General features: G+C 41.2%; 1 protein-coding gene across 1 annotated transcript; it reads right to left on the bottom strand.

The window, feature by feature from the left end:
• Positions 1–9898: 9898 nt before the first annotated feature.
• Positions 9899–14156, bottom strand: LOC138615916 (homeodomain-interacting protein kinase 1-like). Its single transcript, XM_069689796.1, has 9 exons — positions 14096–14156; positions 13059–13246; positions 12787–12972; positions 12514–12695; positions 12296–12419; positions 12097–12198; positions 11887–11979; positions 10612–10775; positions 9899–10487 (listed from the first exon to the last, which is right to left on the bottom strand). The coding sequence occupies exons 1-9, from the start codon at positions 14154–14156 to the stop codon at positions 9899–9901; spliced, it is 1689 nt and encodes a 562-aa protein (XP_069545897.1).
• Between the last annotated feature and the right edge of the window lie 1117 nt (positions 14157–15273).

The following is a 15273-nucleotide window of genomic DNA, read 5'->3' on the forward strand; positions in this document are numbered from 1 at the left end:
ATAAAAGTTGTCCCATCTTGACAGCCAACAGTAAGAATTCGGTCCTGAGAGGAGCTCTAGTTCAGTGAACCACACCTATTGCAGGTGAACCACACCTTTGTAGGATAGGATGCAGTGTAGTGAACAGAGTCAGCACCATGTTATTGAGGTGGTGGGAGGGCTGACTATAACTGATCAAATAGAAGGCATAACAACAGACTAATGACACTGCTGTGTGTTCACTAAGAAAACGTCAATGTTAAATTAAAGACTTTTTTCACGGAAGACATTTTACAGCAAGAGGAACATAGGTGTGTGTAATAACATTAATGATGGCTGCATTCCACTTCGGGGAGAATCTGGCTTTGTGCGTTGTGGATCACTGGAATAACTCACTGTGACACTTAATGGAACCGAGCAATTGCTAATGTTATTAATTACACCTGTGACTTTCCTGCTAAGACACTTTAATGTCTGCTGTGAAAAGAGTCTATTGTCCCACAATGCAATGCACAAAAGAAACACAAGTACTTGTTAACAGCGGCAGTACAATCATGCAGAAATGTAAAAATAAAAAATCGAGAATTAAACCATTTGATGATATTTTGATTTTTGTGCTTTGTAATGTTTAATTGAAAGTGATGTTTTAAGTTTACAGTTTGGTTGCAGCACAATGAGGAATATTGAATATTTTATTTAAAGTGTGTTGAGTTGTTTTACCAGCTGCTAGAACATTATACTTTAAACATTATAGTGCTTGTAAATATGTAGTAGGAACTCAGTACATTACATTAAATATAGTTCTAAATTATCTTGAAAAAGAAGATTCCACATACACAATTGATTTTTTTTTTTTTGGCATTACATAGTATTGTAACTTATTTCAGCCCGTTCTAATTCCCAGGTTGTATAATATTGCTGTTTTGTTAAAGCCTACAGCATCAGAGATACACAAAAGGTGTCCTTTGGCATCGGTACCACAATGACCCAACTTATGTCTTGTGAATGATGCTGCATTCAAATAAGGTTGTATTAACCATGTACACATTAAGAGTCCATATGAAGGGCCCCTCTTGTGGTATTCACATTTACGGTAATGGCAGAGGTCATGGAAGTTCATTTTTTGTTGGATGTTGAGCTAATATGTTTTACTTTTAGTCATGTAGAGTTTACGATGAAAACGTTGATCTTCCCAACGCCCTTTTCATTTCTTGTATAACATTACCCGCCTGTTAGCTTGCTAAACTGTTAGCCTCTGTGGTTTCTAGATGCCATCCATGTTGGTTTTATGACCTACACTTGGATGCCAAGCATACGGTGCACATGACTTCCCATAGAAGCTCACGAGTTCCATGTGAATGCAGCATAAGCAGCAGGTGGGTTTGGTTGGATGGAACAAACACAGGACTTTCATTTCAGGACTGTGTTTGAGTCCTTCAGAAAACAAATGTCATTATGGATTTCTTTTAAGTAACGAAAGTAAGTTACTGACATCACGTGTAAAATTACTTATTTTAACTCAAACCATGATCTTTTCCAAACCTGAATCAACTTGTTTTGGTGCCTATCCCTAACCGAAATGCCGTGATGTGAGATTTAACCCAAACCATTATGTTTTCTTTTTCCTGACCACATTGTTTTTGGTGCCTAAACCTATCAGGTACACTGCAAAGCTTTGACTAAACAGCTGCATTTGACACCCTGGAAGTAAAACAGTTTGAAAACCATCCTGAGATACCATAAGTAACAAGCTTCTGGTGTGTTATTGTGGTATGGAAGTGTCTGCATAATTTTATATAAGTCTAACATGATTTAAACATTTCAAATGAGAAGCTTTGCACAATTCTGTTATTGAGAATCAAATATAATAGTGATATAACCCAAGTAACCAACAGTATTTCCGAATATGGGCAGTATCCAGGTTACTGCACGCAAACTGAGGAAGGTGCATCCCAGTCGCCGCTGCGGTTGTCATGGCGCCTTCATTTATTCAGTTCCACACAATCAGCTGCGACAGTCTCATCAGATGGGGCACAAAATCCTATCAAATGGGCTCTCCCGCTTCTTGTCATGTGCAGCCACAACACATGAACCAACCCTCATGTTCAGGGCCTCTTTCTCCCACACACACACACACACACACACACACACACACACACACACACACACACACACACACACACACACACACACACACACACACACACACACACACACACACACACACACACACACACACACACACACACACATAGACAGACAGACACACCTGCCTCTATCTGCCTCCCACTTTGCCCATCTGCGAGATCACTGCAGAATGGCAGCATTTAGCCTCTATTGAGAGCCCCTGTGCTGGGGGTGCTGGAGTCATCCCATATCTGCCCTGAGATCTGTGTTTCTCCTTTTGGCCAGTGAGCACCATGTAATTGGGCACAAATTGGCAACAGGATCTGAGCTTGTTTATGTAACAAGCATTTTGTGTGATAACGCCACAGTGCTGTCTGTCGCTCTGTCTGACTGTCAGCCTCTTTTCTCTGCAGACTTGCATCCAAAGGCTCTGGGGGAGGCAACACTGGCTCTCAACGGTGGCCGAATGAAGGCGTTTGAGGTGTCGCAGTATCGACCAACCGGTGCAAATTCAAAGCAAGTTTGACTGGGAGTTTATATGGTCATGGTAGCTTTGACCATTCAATCTTGCAGCCGCGTGTTCTGTTACTTAGAGGGGTTATTTTCTTAGAGGTTATTTTAGTAGAATGGCCGCGACCTGGCAGTGGATTTCAAGCCTGTGTTCGCGCGCATGTTAAGCCTATTGCTCTTGGTGTGTCTCTTTACAGCTCTGCCTGCCTGCATTCTTTTTTGTCTGACCTCAGAGATCTCACTGAGAGCCCATGATGAGTCATAGCTCAGTCTGGAGCCTCTGCATCACAGTGGGGAGTCGAGAATACAGAGCAGCTCTGGCGTTTTTACCAGCACACGCAGATACACACTCAGTCACACGTTTGTACATGCACGGAGGCGGACGAACACACAGGAGAGCACACGAACTCACACAACACTGATGCACAAATAACATGACCGTCCTGATATGTGTGTGTCTAAATAAAAGGTATCAGAAAAGTGTGTGTGAATGCTTGAATGTTTTCAAAGGTGAAAGTATTTGACAAAGTGTAAGCTCACGATACATACTTTCCAATTAACAAAAAAATATATTCATGGGCACACACACAGACACACCCATGCACGTACGCACACACTCACATACATTGTTATTCATAATAATGCCTCTTCCCCGGCAGCAGATTATCTTATTGTCTACCCCTGATCCTGTAATATGCAGCACTGTGACGTTCCTGTGATCTTATTCACTTTTGCTGGAATCGTCAAGAGCCCTCCACGTCCCTGATTAATTTCACTCTGTGCCGTGATTGAAATTCATGCTACCACCAAACACGCTGCGGCATTAACGCAGTTTCCTGCCGTTGTATCCCCGCCATCTCTCGCCGCGCGGTGTTTGAGTTTCATCTCTGTGTGACTAAAGAGCGTGTTTTCCATTCTCCCAACCCTGCACCTCTCGAGACTGCTGTGGGATTCTCAAAAGAGCAGCACTCTGTGATGTATATTTCAGCTACTTCCTTCAGCAAACCCTATCTTAAAACCCCGCTTTCTTTTTTTCATTTTTTTTTTTTTTTTTAAATCCCACTCTTTCTATTCTCTGTCTTCCATCATGTGTTGCAGCAGCGGTTATGCAGTCGTGACATCGACCCTGGAAAATGTTTAGCTGGGGAGCTCCTGCGTCGGCGAGGCTCTTTTTTCTGTCGTCTTAAACAAGTTTCTGCCGCTCCCCTGATCAATGGCTCGGGTTTGAGCTATGTGATACCACACATCAGAGGAGAACTGTCTCCAATTTACCCAGGCGAGCCTCACCAGGAGTTTGAATGCATTCGGCCTCCGGTGAGTAAAGCTATAGAGATGAGTCATGGTTGAGACGTATACTGGCTCAGGGAAATAAGTCCTGCAGAAACACAATGCAGTGCATGAGTAAACCCGGCTAGTCCGCCCTCATTTACAAAACAAATCAGGTGTATTTGGACATTCAGGACCAATGCTGCTGTAAAACTGACACCACCTCCTGAACACACTGTAACGCTGCAATATGACTGCACAGAGGAGGAAAAAAGAAAATAACTTTGACCTCCTCTTTAGATTTCTGTGTGCGCCTGTTTTAACAAGACACTCCTGCACTTTTTTTTTCTCTAAGTGAGGTAAGAGAAAGCTTGCAGATGGTGTAATCCCATAGAAACTCATTTACATGTATTTAAGTGCTTGATGATTCAATCATCCCTGAGGCATATGTCACGCAAGAGAGCCAATAATAACGAATAAAATGGTCAAAGATGTCATTTTTGACATTTAGGTGTATTGATTCACAATGTCAACCCATCTACTGAGATCATAGTCTGAGTGTAAAAATGGACGTACCTTCTGGGTCTGAAAAGTGAAGCCAAAGTGGAAGTGCCTTAAAGTGCAATACCACCGACGGCCACTAAAGAAAGCCTCTGGCTCCATTGACTCCCATTCAACTTGAATCACCTGGGATGCAGCCATGCTTCCGCGATAGGGGGGCAGGTGTACTCAGGTTCTCATCCAAAAACGGTCACTTCTTGCTCCAAAAAGCTAAAGTGGTGATGGCTGAAATGTTGAACTCCAGGCTTCAAAATGTCAGTTCACAAACCAAGTTGGTGACTTGATTGATTGATTGATTGATTGATTGATTGATTGATTGATTGATTGATTGATTGATTGATTGATTGATTGATTGATTGATTGATTGATTGATTGATTGATTGATTGATTGATTGATTGATTGATTGATTTGTAAAAACTCTGAAAATAGTGAGAAAGGCTCTCAGAGGTACACAGAGCTCAAATTTGCACCGACCCCAATGCTTTATTTTATTAAACCAGCAGTTCAAAGCTCAAAATTCTATAAACTTTCAGCTGTACTGGGATTTACTGTCAAATAGTTTAAAATTAAGTATTTTTAGTGCGGTGCAGTTTAAAAAAAAATACGCAAGTAAAGCACGAGAACCTTAGCATGTCACTTTCAGTGGAATAATACATACAATATACTTCCATACATTTTTCTACTGGAACTTTTGCCATTTCCACTGTTACCAAACAAATTTAAATGTTGACGTTTAACTTCCACAGGACAGTTTCCTGATCTTCCTGTTTGTTTGTTTTTAATCCAACCTCTGTGCAGGTTGACATGCAAAGTAGCCCTCACATCTGTCAGCTCCAGAAAACCGAAAGCTGTTGCACGCTACTGTTATATAATTCCTAAATCATGTTTTCATGTTTCAGGCCTATCCCAGGGTCTCTTAAAAGTAGGATGTGCCAGTAATAATCTCCAGGGCGACGCCTCCACAGCCACAGGAGACATTCTTATTAAATGCCCAAACAGCAGCTCTGCAGGCTGGTAGCAGCAGGAGCCTCATTCTGTTCCTGCAAAAACCTAAAGTAAAGAAGTTTAAAGATTAAAAAAAGCATCATCATTCATCATCATTAAACAAGTGTCACATTAATTGACTAGAAAATAATCACTATAATGGCGTTCTTATATCGATATGAGAGGATTAAAATTATATTACAAAACAAGAGAAAATTAGTTCAAATGGGTATTTTATGTCAACACACACACATTCCCACCACACTGACACATACCTCCATAAAACATGGAGTCACTGGCTTCTATTTTCTGCCTCTATGTGTTTCTTATGCCTCCTATGATTGCCATGAATCATAAGAGACAAACTGAGGGATAAAAACAGCCCACAGAGATGAACTCCTCCAGACAACCAGCTTTCCATCTGAGGTAACTTCCTCGCAAGTGTTTGCCATACAGACCTTCATCTGTTTGATCCCCCAACGTTATCTTGTAGTTTGATTTTTCAACCAAGAAGATCCTTCCAAAGACAAGAAGGCACACATTTCAGAGGATGCTCATAATAGTTGGGTGGTTTTTGATCAGCTTAGTTTTGGGTTTTACCTTTATATATCAGGGCAATGACTTAGTTTGCCTGTTATTAGAAAAGCTAGTTATCATTACACATCTGTCCCGAATATAAAGGTCAGTAGGAGCCCACTAAACCTTGTAGGTTAAGGAGGCCATTATTAACTAAATGTTCAACTGCTGGAAAGTAACATCATGCCAAAAACAGTCATAGATTACCTTTAGCAACAAACATAGCAGAACTTTGTTTTCAATGTCACAATAATAAACATGTAGTTAACATTTTGCAAATTGAGGTTTGGAGCCAGGAGTGACCACATTTGGTTGAGCTGGGGGAGAGCGAGCGGTGGATCTGACTCAATCTGATTGGAGACCTGACAATACTACGTCCCGCCCACCAATTTCTCTAACCTGAATAGACACCCCCCGAAAACACAGCTTTTTGAGGCTTATTTTCAAATAATGATGGGATTATTTTCAGATGGACCGCCAGAACACTAATAAGGAGTGACTTTAACTAAAAACACAGAAATTACTTGTGGAAATTTTTTTTATTGACTTTGTTTTTCAAGACAAGCTGAATGGGAGTCCATGGAGGCTTTTTGGAGCCAACGCCCAGCAGCACCCGGTGGTATCGCAGTTTAAGGCACTTCTGTATTGGCTCCCATTTTTCAAACCAGCAAGCTACGTCCACTTTTATATAAAGTCTGTGGTTAACATTTATAAAACGGTCTCAGATTGTAATATTAAATACATAGGCTACATCTTTTGTAATAATAAATGCTTTAAATGCTACTATACTGTATATACCGTAACAAGGTTTGCAATGGTATTTAAAACTCCCATGAAAACACCACCACATTTCGCATAAACCCCGTCACTTCCTGTTTTGCCGTTTCTCGCAGTCAACAGCATCTGGTGATGGAAAAATCTGTCTCTTTCTAAGTGAACGAGACCAAACTTCTTTTACAATTCAGCCACAATATTTTTGGGATCTTGTCACAACCTGCACCTCACCCTAGGTCATGTTTTCTGTTTTAGTTTACTTTATTTCCTGTTTTATTTTGGTGTCTCACTCTCATCTCATTGCAGGTGTTTTAACTTCCTGCCCTTAAGTGTGATTACCTACCTCCGCCCTGATTGTTTCCACCTGTGTCTAATTGTTTTCCCGCCCTCCTGTGTATATCGTCTGCGTGTTTTTATCAGTCTGTACCAGTTCATTGGTGTTCTAGGCGTTATTATCCCAGTGTTTCCCAGAGTTCGTGTTGGTTTTCCTGGTTCTGGATCCTGATCCTGTGGTTTTTGACTACTGCCCGTTTTTGTTTTCTGCTTCTGTCTCATCCCTGTGATAATCTGCTCCTCTGTTTTGTAAAAAGCGAAACCTTTATTCTACGTCCTGAGCTGTGCATTTTGAAGCAGCCTGTGTTGCCCCAGTGTTATACACCTATGACTGGTATATGTGCGTATATCTCACTTAAATTATCCAACATAATTATGCTTAACCTAATTTCTAGTATACCAATATTTGCCATTATTCAATATAAACACATTAATCTAAAAAAAACTCAAACACTGAACACAGGCTGGTTGAATTTCCTGGAGGTACTGCTTACACTCTGTCTGTTACTACAGCCACCGGAGGCCGCAAGCAGGTTTAATAGGCTCCTACCAGCCCACACTGAATACCTGGTGTGATGCTAACTGAGAATTCAGAAATTAAATGTGGCATTTTTCTTGCTTTTATTTCATTTAAATAAACATATAAAGGTTTTCTTCTTAAATGGAGACTGTAGTCATGAGATATTATGTCGAAGTGAAGATCAAGCTGAAGCACTTTAATAGATACGTGTTTTAATGGAATTTTTAGGTCTCTTGCTGATATGCTGATTTCTCTTCAAATATTTAAGGTCACTGAAAGTGAGCAAGAGTATCCTTCATGCCTTAACACATGAAACCAGGCTTTATATGTGAGACACAAAAAGGTGTGAAATATCAAAGGTTGAAGTAAAAGCCCACACAGACAGGAATCCCACACCTGTGGACTTCATGCTGTCTTTGCTCGTCCACACACATTGTTGAAATTGCCAGCCAACGCAGCACAAAAGGGGGGTAAGGACAAAGAGTGTCAGCAGCAGGACCCCCCCCCCAAAAAAAAAAAAAAAAAAAAAAAAAAATCGATGTTCTTGAAATCTGTGATATCACATTTCATTGGCAGTGGCTGCTCCGTGTGTTGAGCTGAAGAAAATTTTGAAAGTGGGGTTTTATGGCACACCCCTGTAGTGTAATCAGAGGCATTGGCTAAGCATAAGTGACAGCAGCGGTTTGGGATTAGGGTCAGTAGCAGCACAGGGCTCGCTGCTGAGAGCGAGAAAGGAACAGGGGAAGGAGGAGGTGTGTGTGTGTGTGTGTGTGTGTGTGTGTGTGTGTGTGTGTGTGTGTGTGTGTGTGTGTGTGTGTGTGTGTGTGTGTGTGTGTGTGTGTGTGTGTGTGTGTGTGTGTGTGTGTGTGTGTGTGTGTGTGTGTGTGTGTGTGTGTGTGTGCCCGTGGGCAGGGGCCAGCTGGTGGAGGGACAGCCTCGAGGCCTGGCTAAAATCAGAAAGTTTCATTCTTGTAACTATCAGAAACAACACATCTGCAGCTAAGGCTGATTAGCCACCCACCCGCCTGGAAAAGGGGAGGTGGTGTGCTTTTGGACTCATGTGCAGGACCTCGTTAATTAGCAGGTGTTAGAGGACTTCTTATAAAGTGGAGATCACAACAGGACCCCGTTTCACCCTGGACTCTGCGTGACCTTGCGCTCATTAATGGTGGCGCTGCAATCAAATGTTAATGCTCCTCTGAGGTTTTGGATAATGTGCTACCCGTAATCAGGGCGGTCATGTAATGCAGCCATAAATGCTAATATTTGGCTTTCAGTGACACTTGTGATGGCTCTAAATCCTTTCGCAATCAGTTTATTTTGGGACAGAAAAAAGCCACAAGTTCAAGCCAAATGGAAGCGAGCAAAGCACTCTGAGCTGGTATTCGATGCTTCCTCCTCCACCAGACTTACCCCCACAACATCTATTAGTCTTTATTTCTGTTTTATTAAATCAGGTTAGTCCCACTGTGAGCACACCGAGTTCCCAAAGAAGAAGAATAAACCCTCCTTATACGGTGTAATAGGCGAGATAGGACCAAATGAGGGAGACGAAAGAAAGAGACATATATTCATTATACACACAGGAGCAACTACTGCAAAAGAATGAATATTATGAAAGACTCCAAATATATTCACCTGATATAACCTTAATAAATAGTTTCAATTCAGTAGTTGTCCGTTTTTACCAAAAATACCAGGGATCAAAGATTTCAGTCAAAAATCAGAGATGTGACAGGTGCTTCTTTTAAAACAAGATATCTTACAATAATAGATCAGAGACATAGACATTGTTATAACTGCCCGGGGTGTGTGTGTGTGTGTGTGTGTGTGTGTGTGTGTGTGTGTGTGTGTGTGTGTGTGTGTGTGTGTGTGTGTGTGTGTGTGTGTGTGTGTGTGTGTGTGTGTGTGTCTGTATTCTTGTCACCAAAGAAGAGTGATGGATAAAGTTTTGACAAATTTATTTAAATAAAAGTAGGAATAACACAATAAAACACCTGTAAAACAATGTAAAGTTTCAAAGTAAAAAGCACATGATGAGAAAATTATATTACAGGAACACACATTTTAAAGTATTAACAGGTAAACAGTAAATAAAGTAAACAGTAAATAAATGTTGCTGTTGACGGAGGTGCGCAGACTTGTTATTCTCATCAACTGCAAAGTATCACATCTTACGAAATGAACAAAAAACAATCAGCTCAAACAACTCAGTGTTATTTACAAAGGTTGAATTACAAGACAAGATGGTAAATATTTACAATAAATTAATCGTCTTCCTCTTTAGAGGAACAGCAGCACCGAGCCCGAAACATCCTGCCGAACAATCGACTGATTCTTTTCAGCGGTCTGCTCCGAGAGCTTTTGCTGCCAGTAGCTTCGTCCTTAGCATCACCGGAAGCTTCATTAACAGTGCTGACTTCATCATCATCAGCTGGAACAGCATCATGTGACTCAGTCGTGAGGTGTGCATCTGAGGATGCGGTGGCTGTTCCTTGATCAGCTGAAACAGCTTCATGCAGGTCAGTCGTACCAGGTTTGGTTGAAGCAGAGGTGAGTGCAGCGTCTTGTGACTCTGCTGTTGCAGACTTGTTTAGATGCTCTGCTGTGCTGTCTGGGGCCTCAGCAGCAGCTGAAACAGCGTCAGTTCTGCCGGTCGTTACAGATGTGACATCATCCGGAGCGGCGGCGGCGGCGGCAGCATCAGCTGAAAGAGCAGCACCATCTGAGGCCTCGTTGTTGCAGCCAGCAGGTGTGTTTTTAGCACCTGAGCAAGCTGAACGTTCTTTTGTTGAAGTGCGGCCATCTCCTGCCGGTTCAACCATCGGACGGACACTCGCAGGGGGAACCATGACACTGGAGGAAGAATAACAAATGCATGAGCGGAGGAATAAACACACAAATGAACCAGTTAACAAGCCGACTATTCCGTCAAATAACCCCTCCATGTGTCTGCTAACCATCACACATGATCACTTACTGTGAGATGATGTCATCACTGTCGTCCTCTTTGTTGTTGGTCAAGAAGAAGTGCGTCAGAGCGACACGTGGTGTGATTCTTCTCTGAGGATTCGGGTGCAGCATCCTCCTCAGGAGGCTGACCAACTTTATCTTGTCGTCATGTGTATCCACAGGTGAATACAGCTGCATTTAGAAAACACGTTGAATGTCTGTCCGACACACACACACACACACACACACACACACACACACACACACACACACACACACACACACACACACACACACACACACACACACACACACACACACACACACACACACTGACTCATGTATTAACCCTCTTGTTATGCTGGAACACCAAATTTCAGGTCAAGTTGACCCTGTGCATGTTAAATGTACAATGTAGTTGATATTATCTTTTTCTCTATAGACCTCATCTCTAGCTCAGTTAATACTAAGGGTGCTATCGAGTTTTTCACCTCTCACAAAAATCAGAATTTACTTATGGAAAGTAATTGTATTCTCCTCAAGATTTTTTTACACATATTCAAGCAGTTATTTGACTGAAAACTTGGACTATTATCATGACAATATTTGCCATAAAAATAATCATTTTAAATTACTGGTAAAACAAGGCTTCTATAGTGAAGTTCATTTTTTATCTTATCCATACTCTTATCGGCACTTTGCTGATCTTGGCATCCTTATGTTTAACACAACAACATTTTCATGCTTCACAAGTTTTGAGGCTCTTTGTTCTCGATTGATTGCAGTTCGGTAAGGGGCTCTGGTTTATTTTTCCTAACAGTTCTCACTATTTTTGTTTTGTTTGGTTTTGTTTGTTTAAGTTTTGGCTTCAGCAGTTTCTGACCCAGGGAGTATGAGGTGAAAACATTACTGCAGGTAATACAAGAGACCATCTGGAATTTGGAGGCATTAGGAAATCACATTGTGTCTCATTTTAAAATGAAACAAACACGTTTTGATATTTTTATCTGAACAGTGTGTGTGTGTGTGTGTGTGTGTGTGTGTGTGTGTGTGTGTGTGTGTGTGTGTGTGTGTGTGTGTGTGTGTGTGTGTGTGTGTGTGTGTGTGTGTGTGTGTGTGTGTGTGTGTGTGTAATAAAGACATGCATTTATTATTTGTAATTTACATGTTCTAAACTAATTAAACTCAGCAGAAAAGGTTTGAGTCAGTATTTTTTATACTTTCCAACCGGTCCATTTGACCCACAAACTAACAGGAGGGTGAAATCAGCATTTACATGTACAGTACAACAGAGACCACCTACCCTCATCAGGTCATGCAGACTGTTAACCCTGGGTGATTGTCTTCTCTGAATGATAGGCTGGATGCCAGTCTCAGTCCAGTACTCTTCAGGTGTCTACAGGAGAAAATAATATATTTACCATATTTAATTTTTATTTTAAATAACTACAGAAACTGTGATTAAAAATAAAGATCTGCTTTTCCTAATGCAGTGCAGGACAGGGTTGCATACCTTCAACCTCCATGGGTTTGGTTTGAAATAGAGCTGAGTGTTGGTGCCTTCACTCAGCAGCTCATGCTCTGGCTGACCGAGAGTCTCCACCATAGTTTTCACCTAAAGACAGAATATTGGCTACATCAGATACACCAGAGTCTATTTGTGTTTTGATATAATGCTATGCAGTTAAATCTGAGTTTATTGAAGAACATACCAGGTAATACTGGCACTGCTGAGGGAATAGCGGGCTGCCAAGGTACAAAGTGGCCAGAACACAACCCAAAGACCACATATCTACGGCCTCTGAGAGAGGAAGACCCAGAATGACATCTGGAGACCTGAAGACAAGCGTCAAGGATTTGAAAAACACAGTTTTACATTTTAATGATGGTTGGTGGTGTCACAGAAAAGGACACAAATCGACAAACACACCGGTATTCAACAGCTTGCACGATGGAGCCGGGCTTGACTTCAGCAGCTGTGATGGCTGAGCCAAAGTCAATGAGTTTGACTCTGAAGGGCCGGCCTCTCTGCTTCACCAACAGGACATTGTGTGGTGTTATATTTGTGTGAACGATGCCGGCAGTCTTCAGAGAGTTGAGTGCAGAGAGCAGCTGCAGGGACAGAAGAAGAAATAAAGAATGAATGCGTATATGACGTGTTGTAAATCAGTAAAAATCGCTTTAAATGATAAAATCCACCAACCTGCTCTGCGATGGGTTTAATTTCATGAAGCGTGAGTGGTTCACCGTGTCTCTCCCTCAGCATTTCATGTAGATTATTGTCGAGCATTTCAAACACAAGGTAAGTGTACCCTTTTTGCTCAAAGCCCTCGAAGAATCGGACGATGTTGACGGGATCAATGCCACGGATCTTTTTCAGGATGGCCAGCTAGAACGAAAACACAAGACATTAGACAGAGTTAAACCTGTGGTGAAATGTGCTTGACCAAAATTCCAAAGTCTCCGATGATCTACCTCTCTGTTGGGTTTCTGGGAGTCGCCGGGCCTCTTGAGGATTTTGATGGCTACGGAGTCTCTGGTTTCAGTGATTCCGTACTGGGCGACTTTGTTAAAGCAGCCGTTCAAAATGAATCGCCAAAACTGGTAGTCAGCGATTCTGCCGTGCAGCGGTTCCCAGGATCTGAACTCTGAGTTGACCGGTCCTGAGACAGCGTTCAAAAATGTGTTCAAACACCGCGTGCAGTCAACACATGGTGCACAAACCAGCGGCTAAACTCAGATCAAGGAACGTACAGAGGATTGCCTGGACATTTGAATGAGGGACGTTCACCACCATTCAACAGATCTCAAAGTACATTATTAATACTTTCTTTATTTTATCTATACACAATCTCAGGTCTGCTATGTTCCCAGAAATGTTTATCATGTTAATTTGCGTTTATCTCATGTCTCCTTGTGTTTCCAGCCTGATCTCACAGCTTTACTAGTATTTACAAGTGCAAATGAGAACTATAGTACTTACAGTATGTCTGGAAATATTGAACACAAGAAGAGTAACACCCCTTGCAGAAAGAAAGACAGTGATTTCCCATGTGTAAAAACTCGTGACCACATGACACACTTGATTGTGTACATGTAAAACATGTATTTGTATGTGGTTTTTGAACATTTTCATGGTGTAATGTATGAAGGCCATGTATATTCGCATGCAAAAACTTTTCCACATATCTTCCCCATGTTATTCTATGTTGCAAAGTGTGATGTGCCATGTGTCATACATGTGTCACAAGTGAAAAACATGGGAAACTCGTTTAGAAAAGTGCAGAGATTGCTCTTTCATAGGTTACTGTCTATTGTAAAAAAAATAATAATAAAAAAAAAAAAACCTGGTGCACAAAAACTAATTGACAAAAACATTTGTGGACATGAACTTCATCAATAAACAGTAACTGAAGAAAGATGTGATCCATGTTTCAACATTTACTGCAGGACCGTGACTTGTTGCAGTGAATAATCTGTGAAGACATGTTAGTGTGTTCAGTGTCTCTCACCTGTTTGGCTGAAGGATGCTGACTGTTGCAGGTTTCGGTTATTAACAGTTGAAAACGACATGTTGTCACAATCATGATCACAATCACAAGTTTTACAATTTACAAGCGCTCAACGAACAGATTCACTGTGTGTCTCGAGTGTTTCCTTTCTCTCCTGTCTGAACAGATGGAAGTGAAAAGAGTTCTGAGTGAGCTCCGAACTGTGACACTGTTGTGTTCCGTGATGAACTCTGAAATCAGAGTCAGTCGGAACGTTCTTCTAAAAACAACAAATTTAAATGGAAACAATGAAGGAAAAGCATTTTGAATAAACAGCAAACAGCGGACACTGATATGACTGATGAGTTTGGTTATTAATATGCACTGATTACCAATTTTCATGAAGAACTCAAATCTATGTCATTTAGATTAAAAGAAAAGTCCCTCTCAGGAAATAAATCACTGTTCATAAGTAATTTTATTTATATTTTGCATCATGCAGGTTTTTATTTTGTTTTTTATGACTTGGCAAATGGTGCTTTCTTCTAATTTGGCATACTTTAATAATCAGAGCAGGATTTTAATGTCACATCTCATCGCTCCTTCAGAAAACTGCTATGAGACATGTCATAGGAGGCTTTTAGATCCCATTGATCAGAGCAGAGCCGGGACATATGAATGTCACAACACACGTTATAGTTGTGCTGCAGTACAAAACATTTAAGGGGCTTGTGTGGAGACTGTCAAATGCAGATGTGTGCTTTCCCTTACGCATTTCCAGTTGAAGCATTTGTTTATCGCAATAACTTCACCAACAGAACTCCTGTCTTATTTTCTTCTGTTGAAGCAAACAAAAGCTCATTTCCTCTGAAACAGCATGTATGGGAATGACTAAATAATATTTTTCTAGCCTTTTCTGCAATGTATTACATTTGTATTTTGTGATATAGCAGATCTTCTTCCAACGCAAACCTTGACTGTCATCCTCTCTAACCCTCTGACTAAAACTTCATATATACAGTCTAGCAAACACACAACAGTTCCTGATAATGCACTGCACATCCATCATGTGTTACAGTTGCAGCTCCAACAGCCAGTACGTTAAATATCTCTCCGCTTGCAGTGAAATTAATCCCCTAGTGGATATTGTAGGATTGCTGGAAACAAATGGAAGCTTTACTGTACACTATAAACTGAAT

Source organism: Brachyistius frenatus, unplaced genomic scaffold (genome assembly GCF_029030835.1).
Source record: "Brachyistius frenatus isolate BFR_SWC_R1_liver_20210118 unplaced genomic scaffold, ASM2903083v1 Contig_8, whole genome shotgun sequence".
In the NCBI taxonomy this organism is placed as follows: domain Eukaryota; kingdom Metazoa; phylum Chordata; class Actinopteri; family Embiotocidae; genus Brachyistius; species Brachyistius frenatus.

Coding starts and splice junctions, on each gene's coding strand:
- LOC138615916 (XM_069689796.1), bottom strand. CDS start 14,156: ATGTCGTTTTCAACTGTTAATAACCGAAACCTGCAACAGTCAGCATCC. Junction 12,696..12,786: donor TTAAACCCATCGCAGAGCAG/GTTGGTGGATTT, acceptor CTGTCCCTGCAG/CTGCTCTCTGCACTCAACTC. Junction 10,488..10,611: donor AGTGATGACATCATCTCACA/GTAAGTGATCAT, acceptor TTCTTCCTCCAG/TGTCATGGTTCCCCCTGCGA.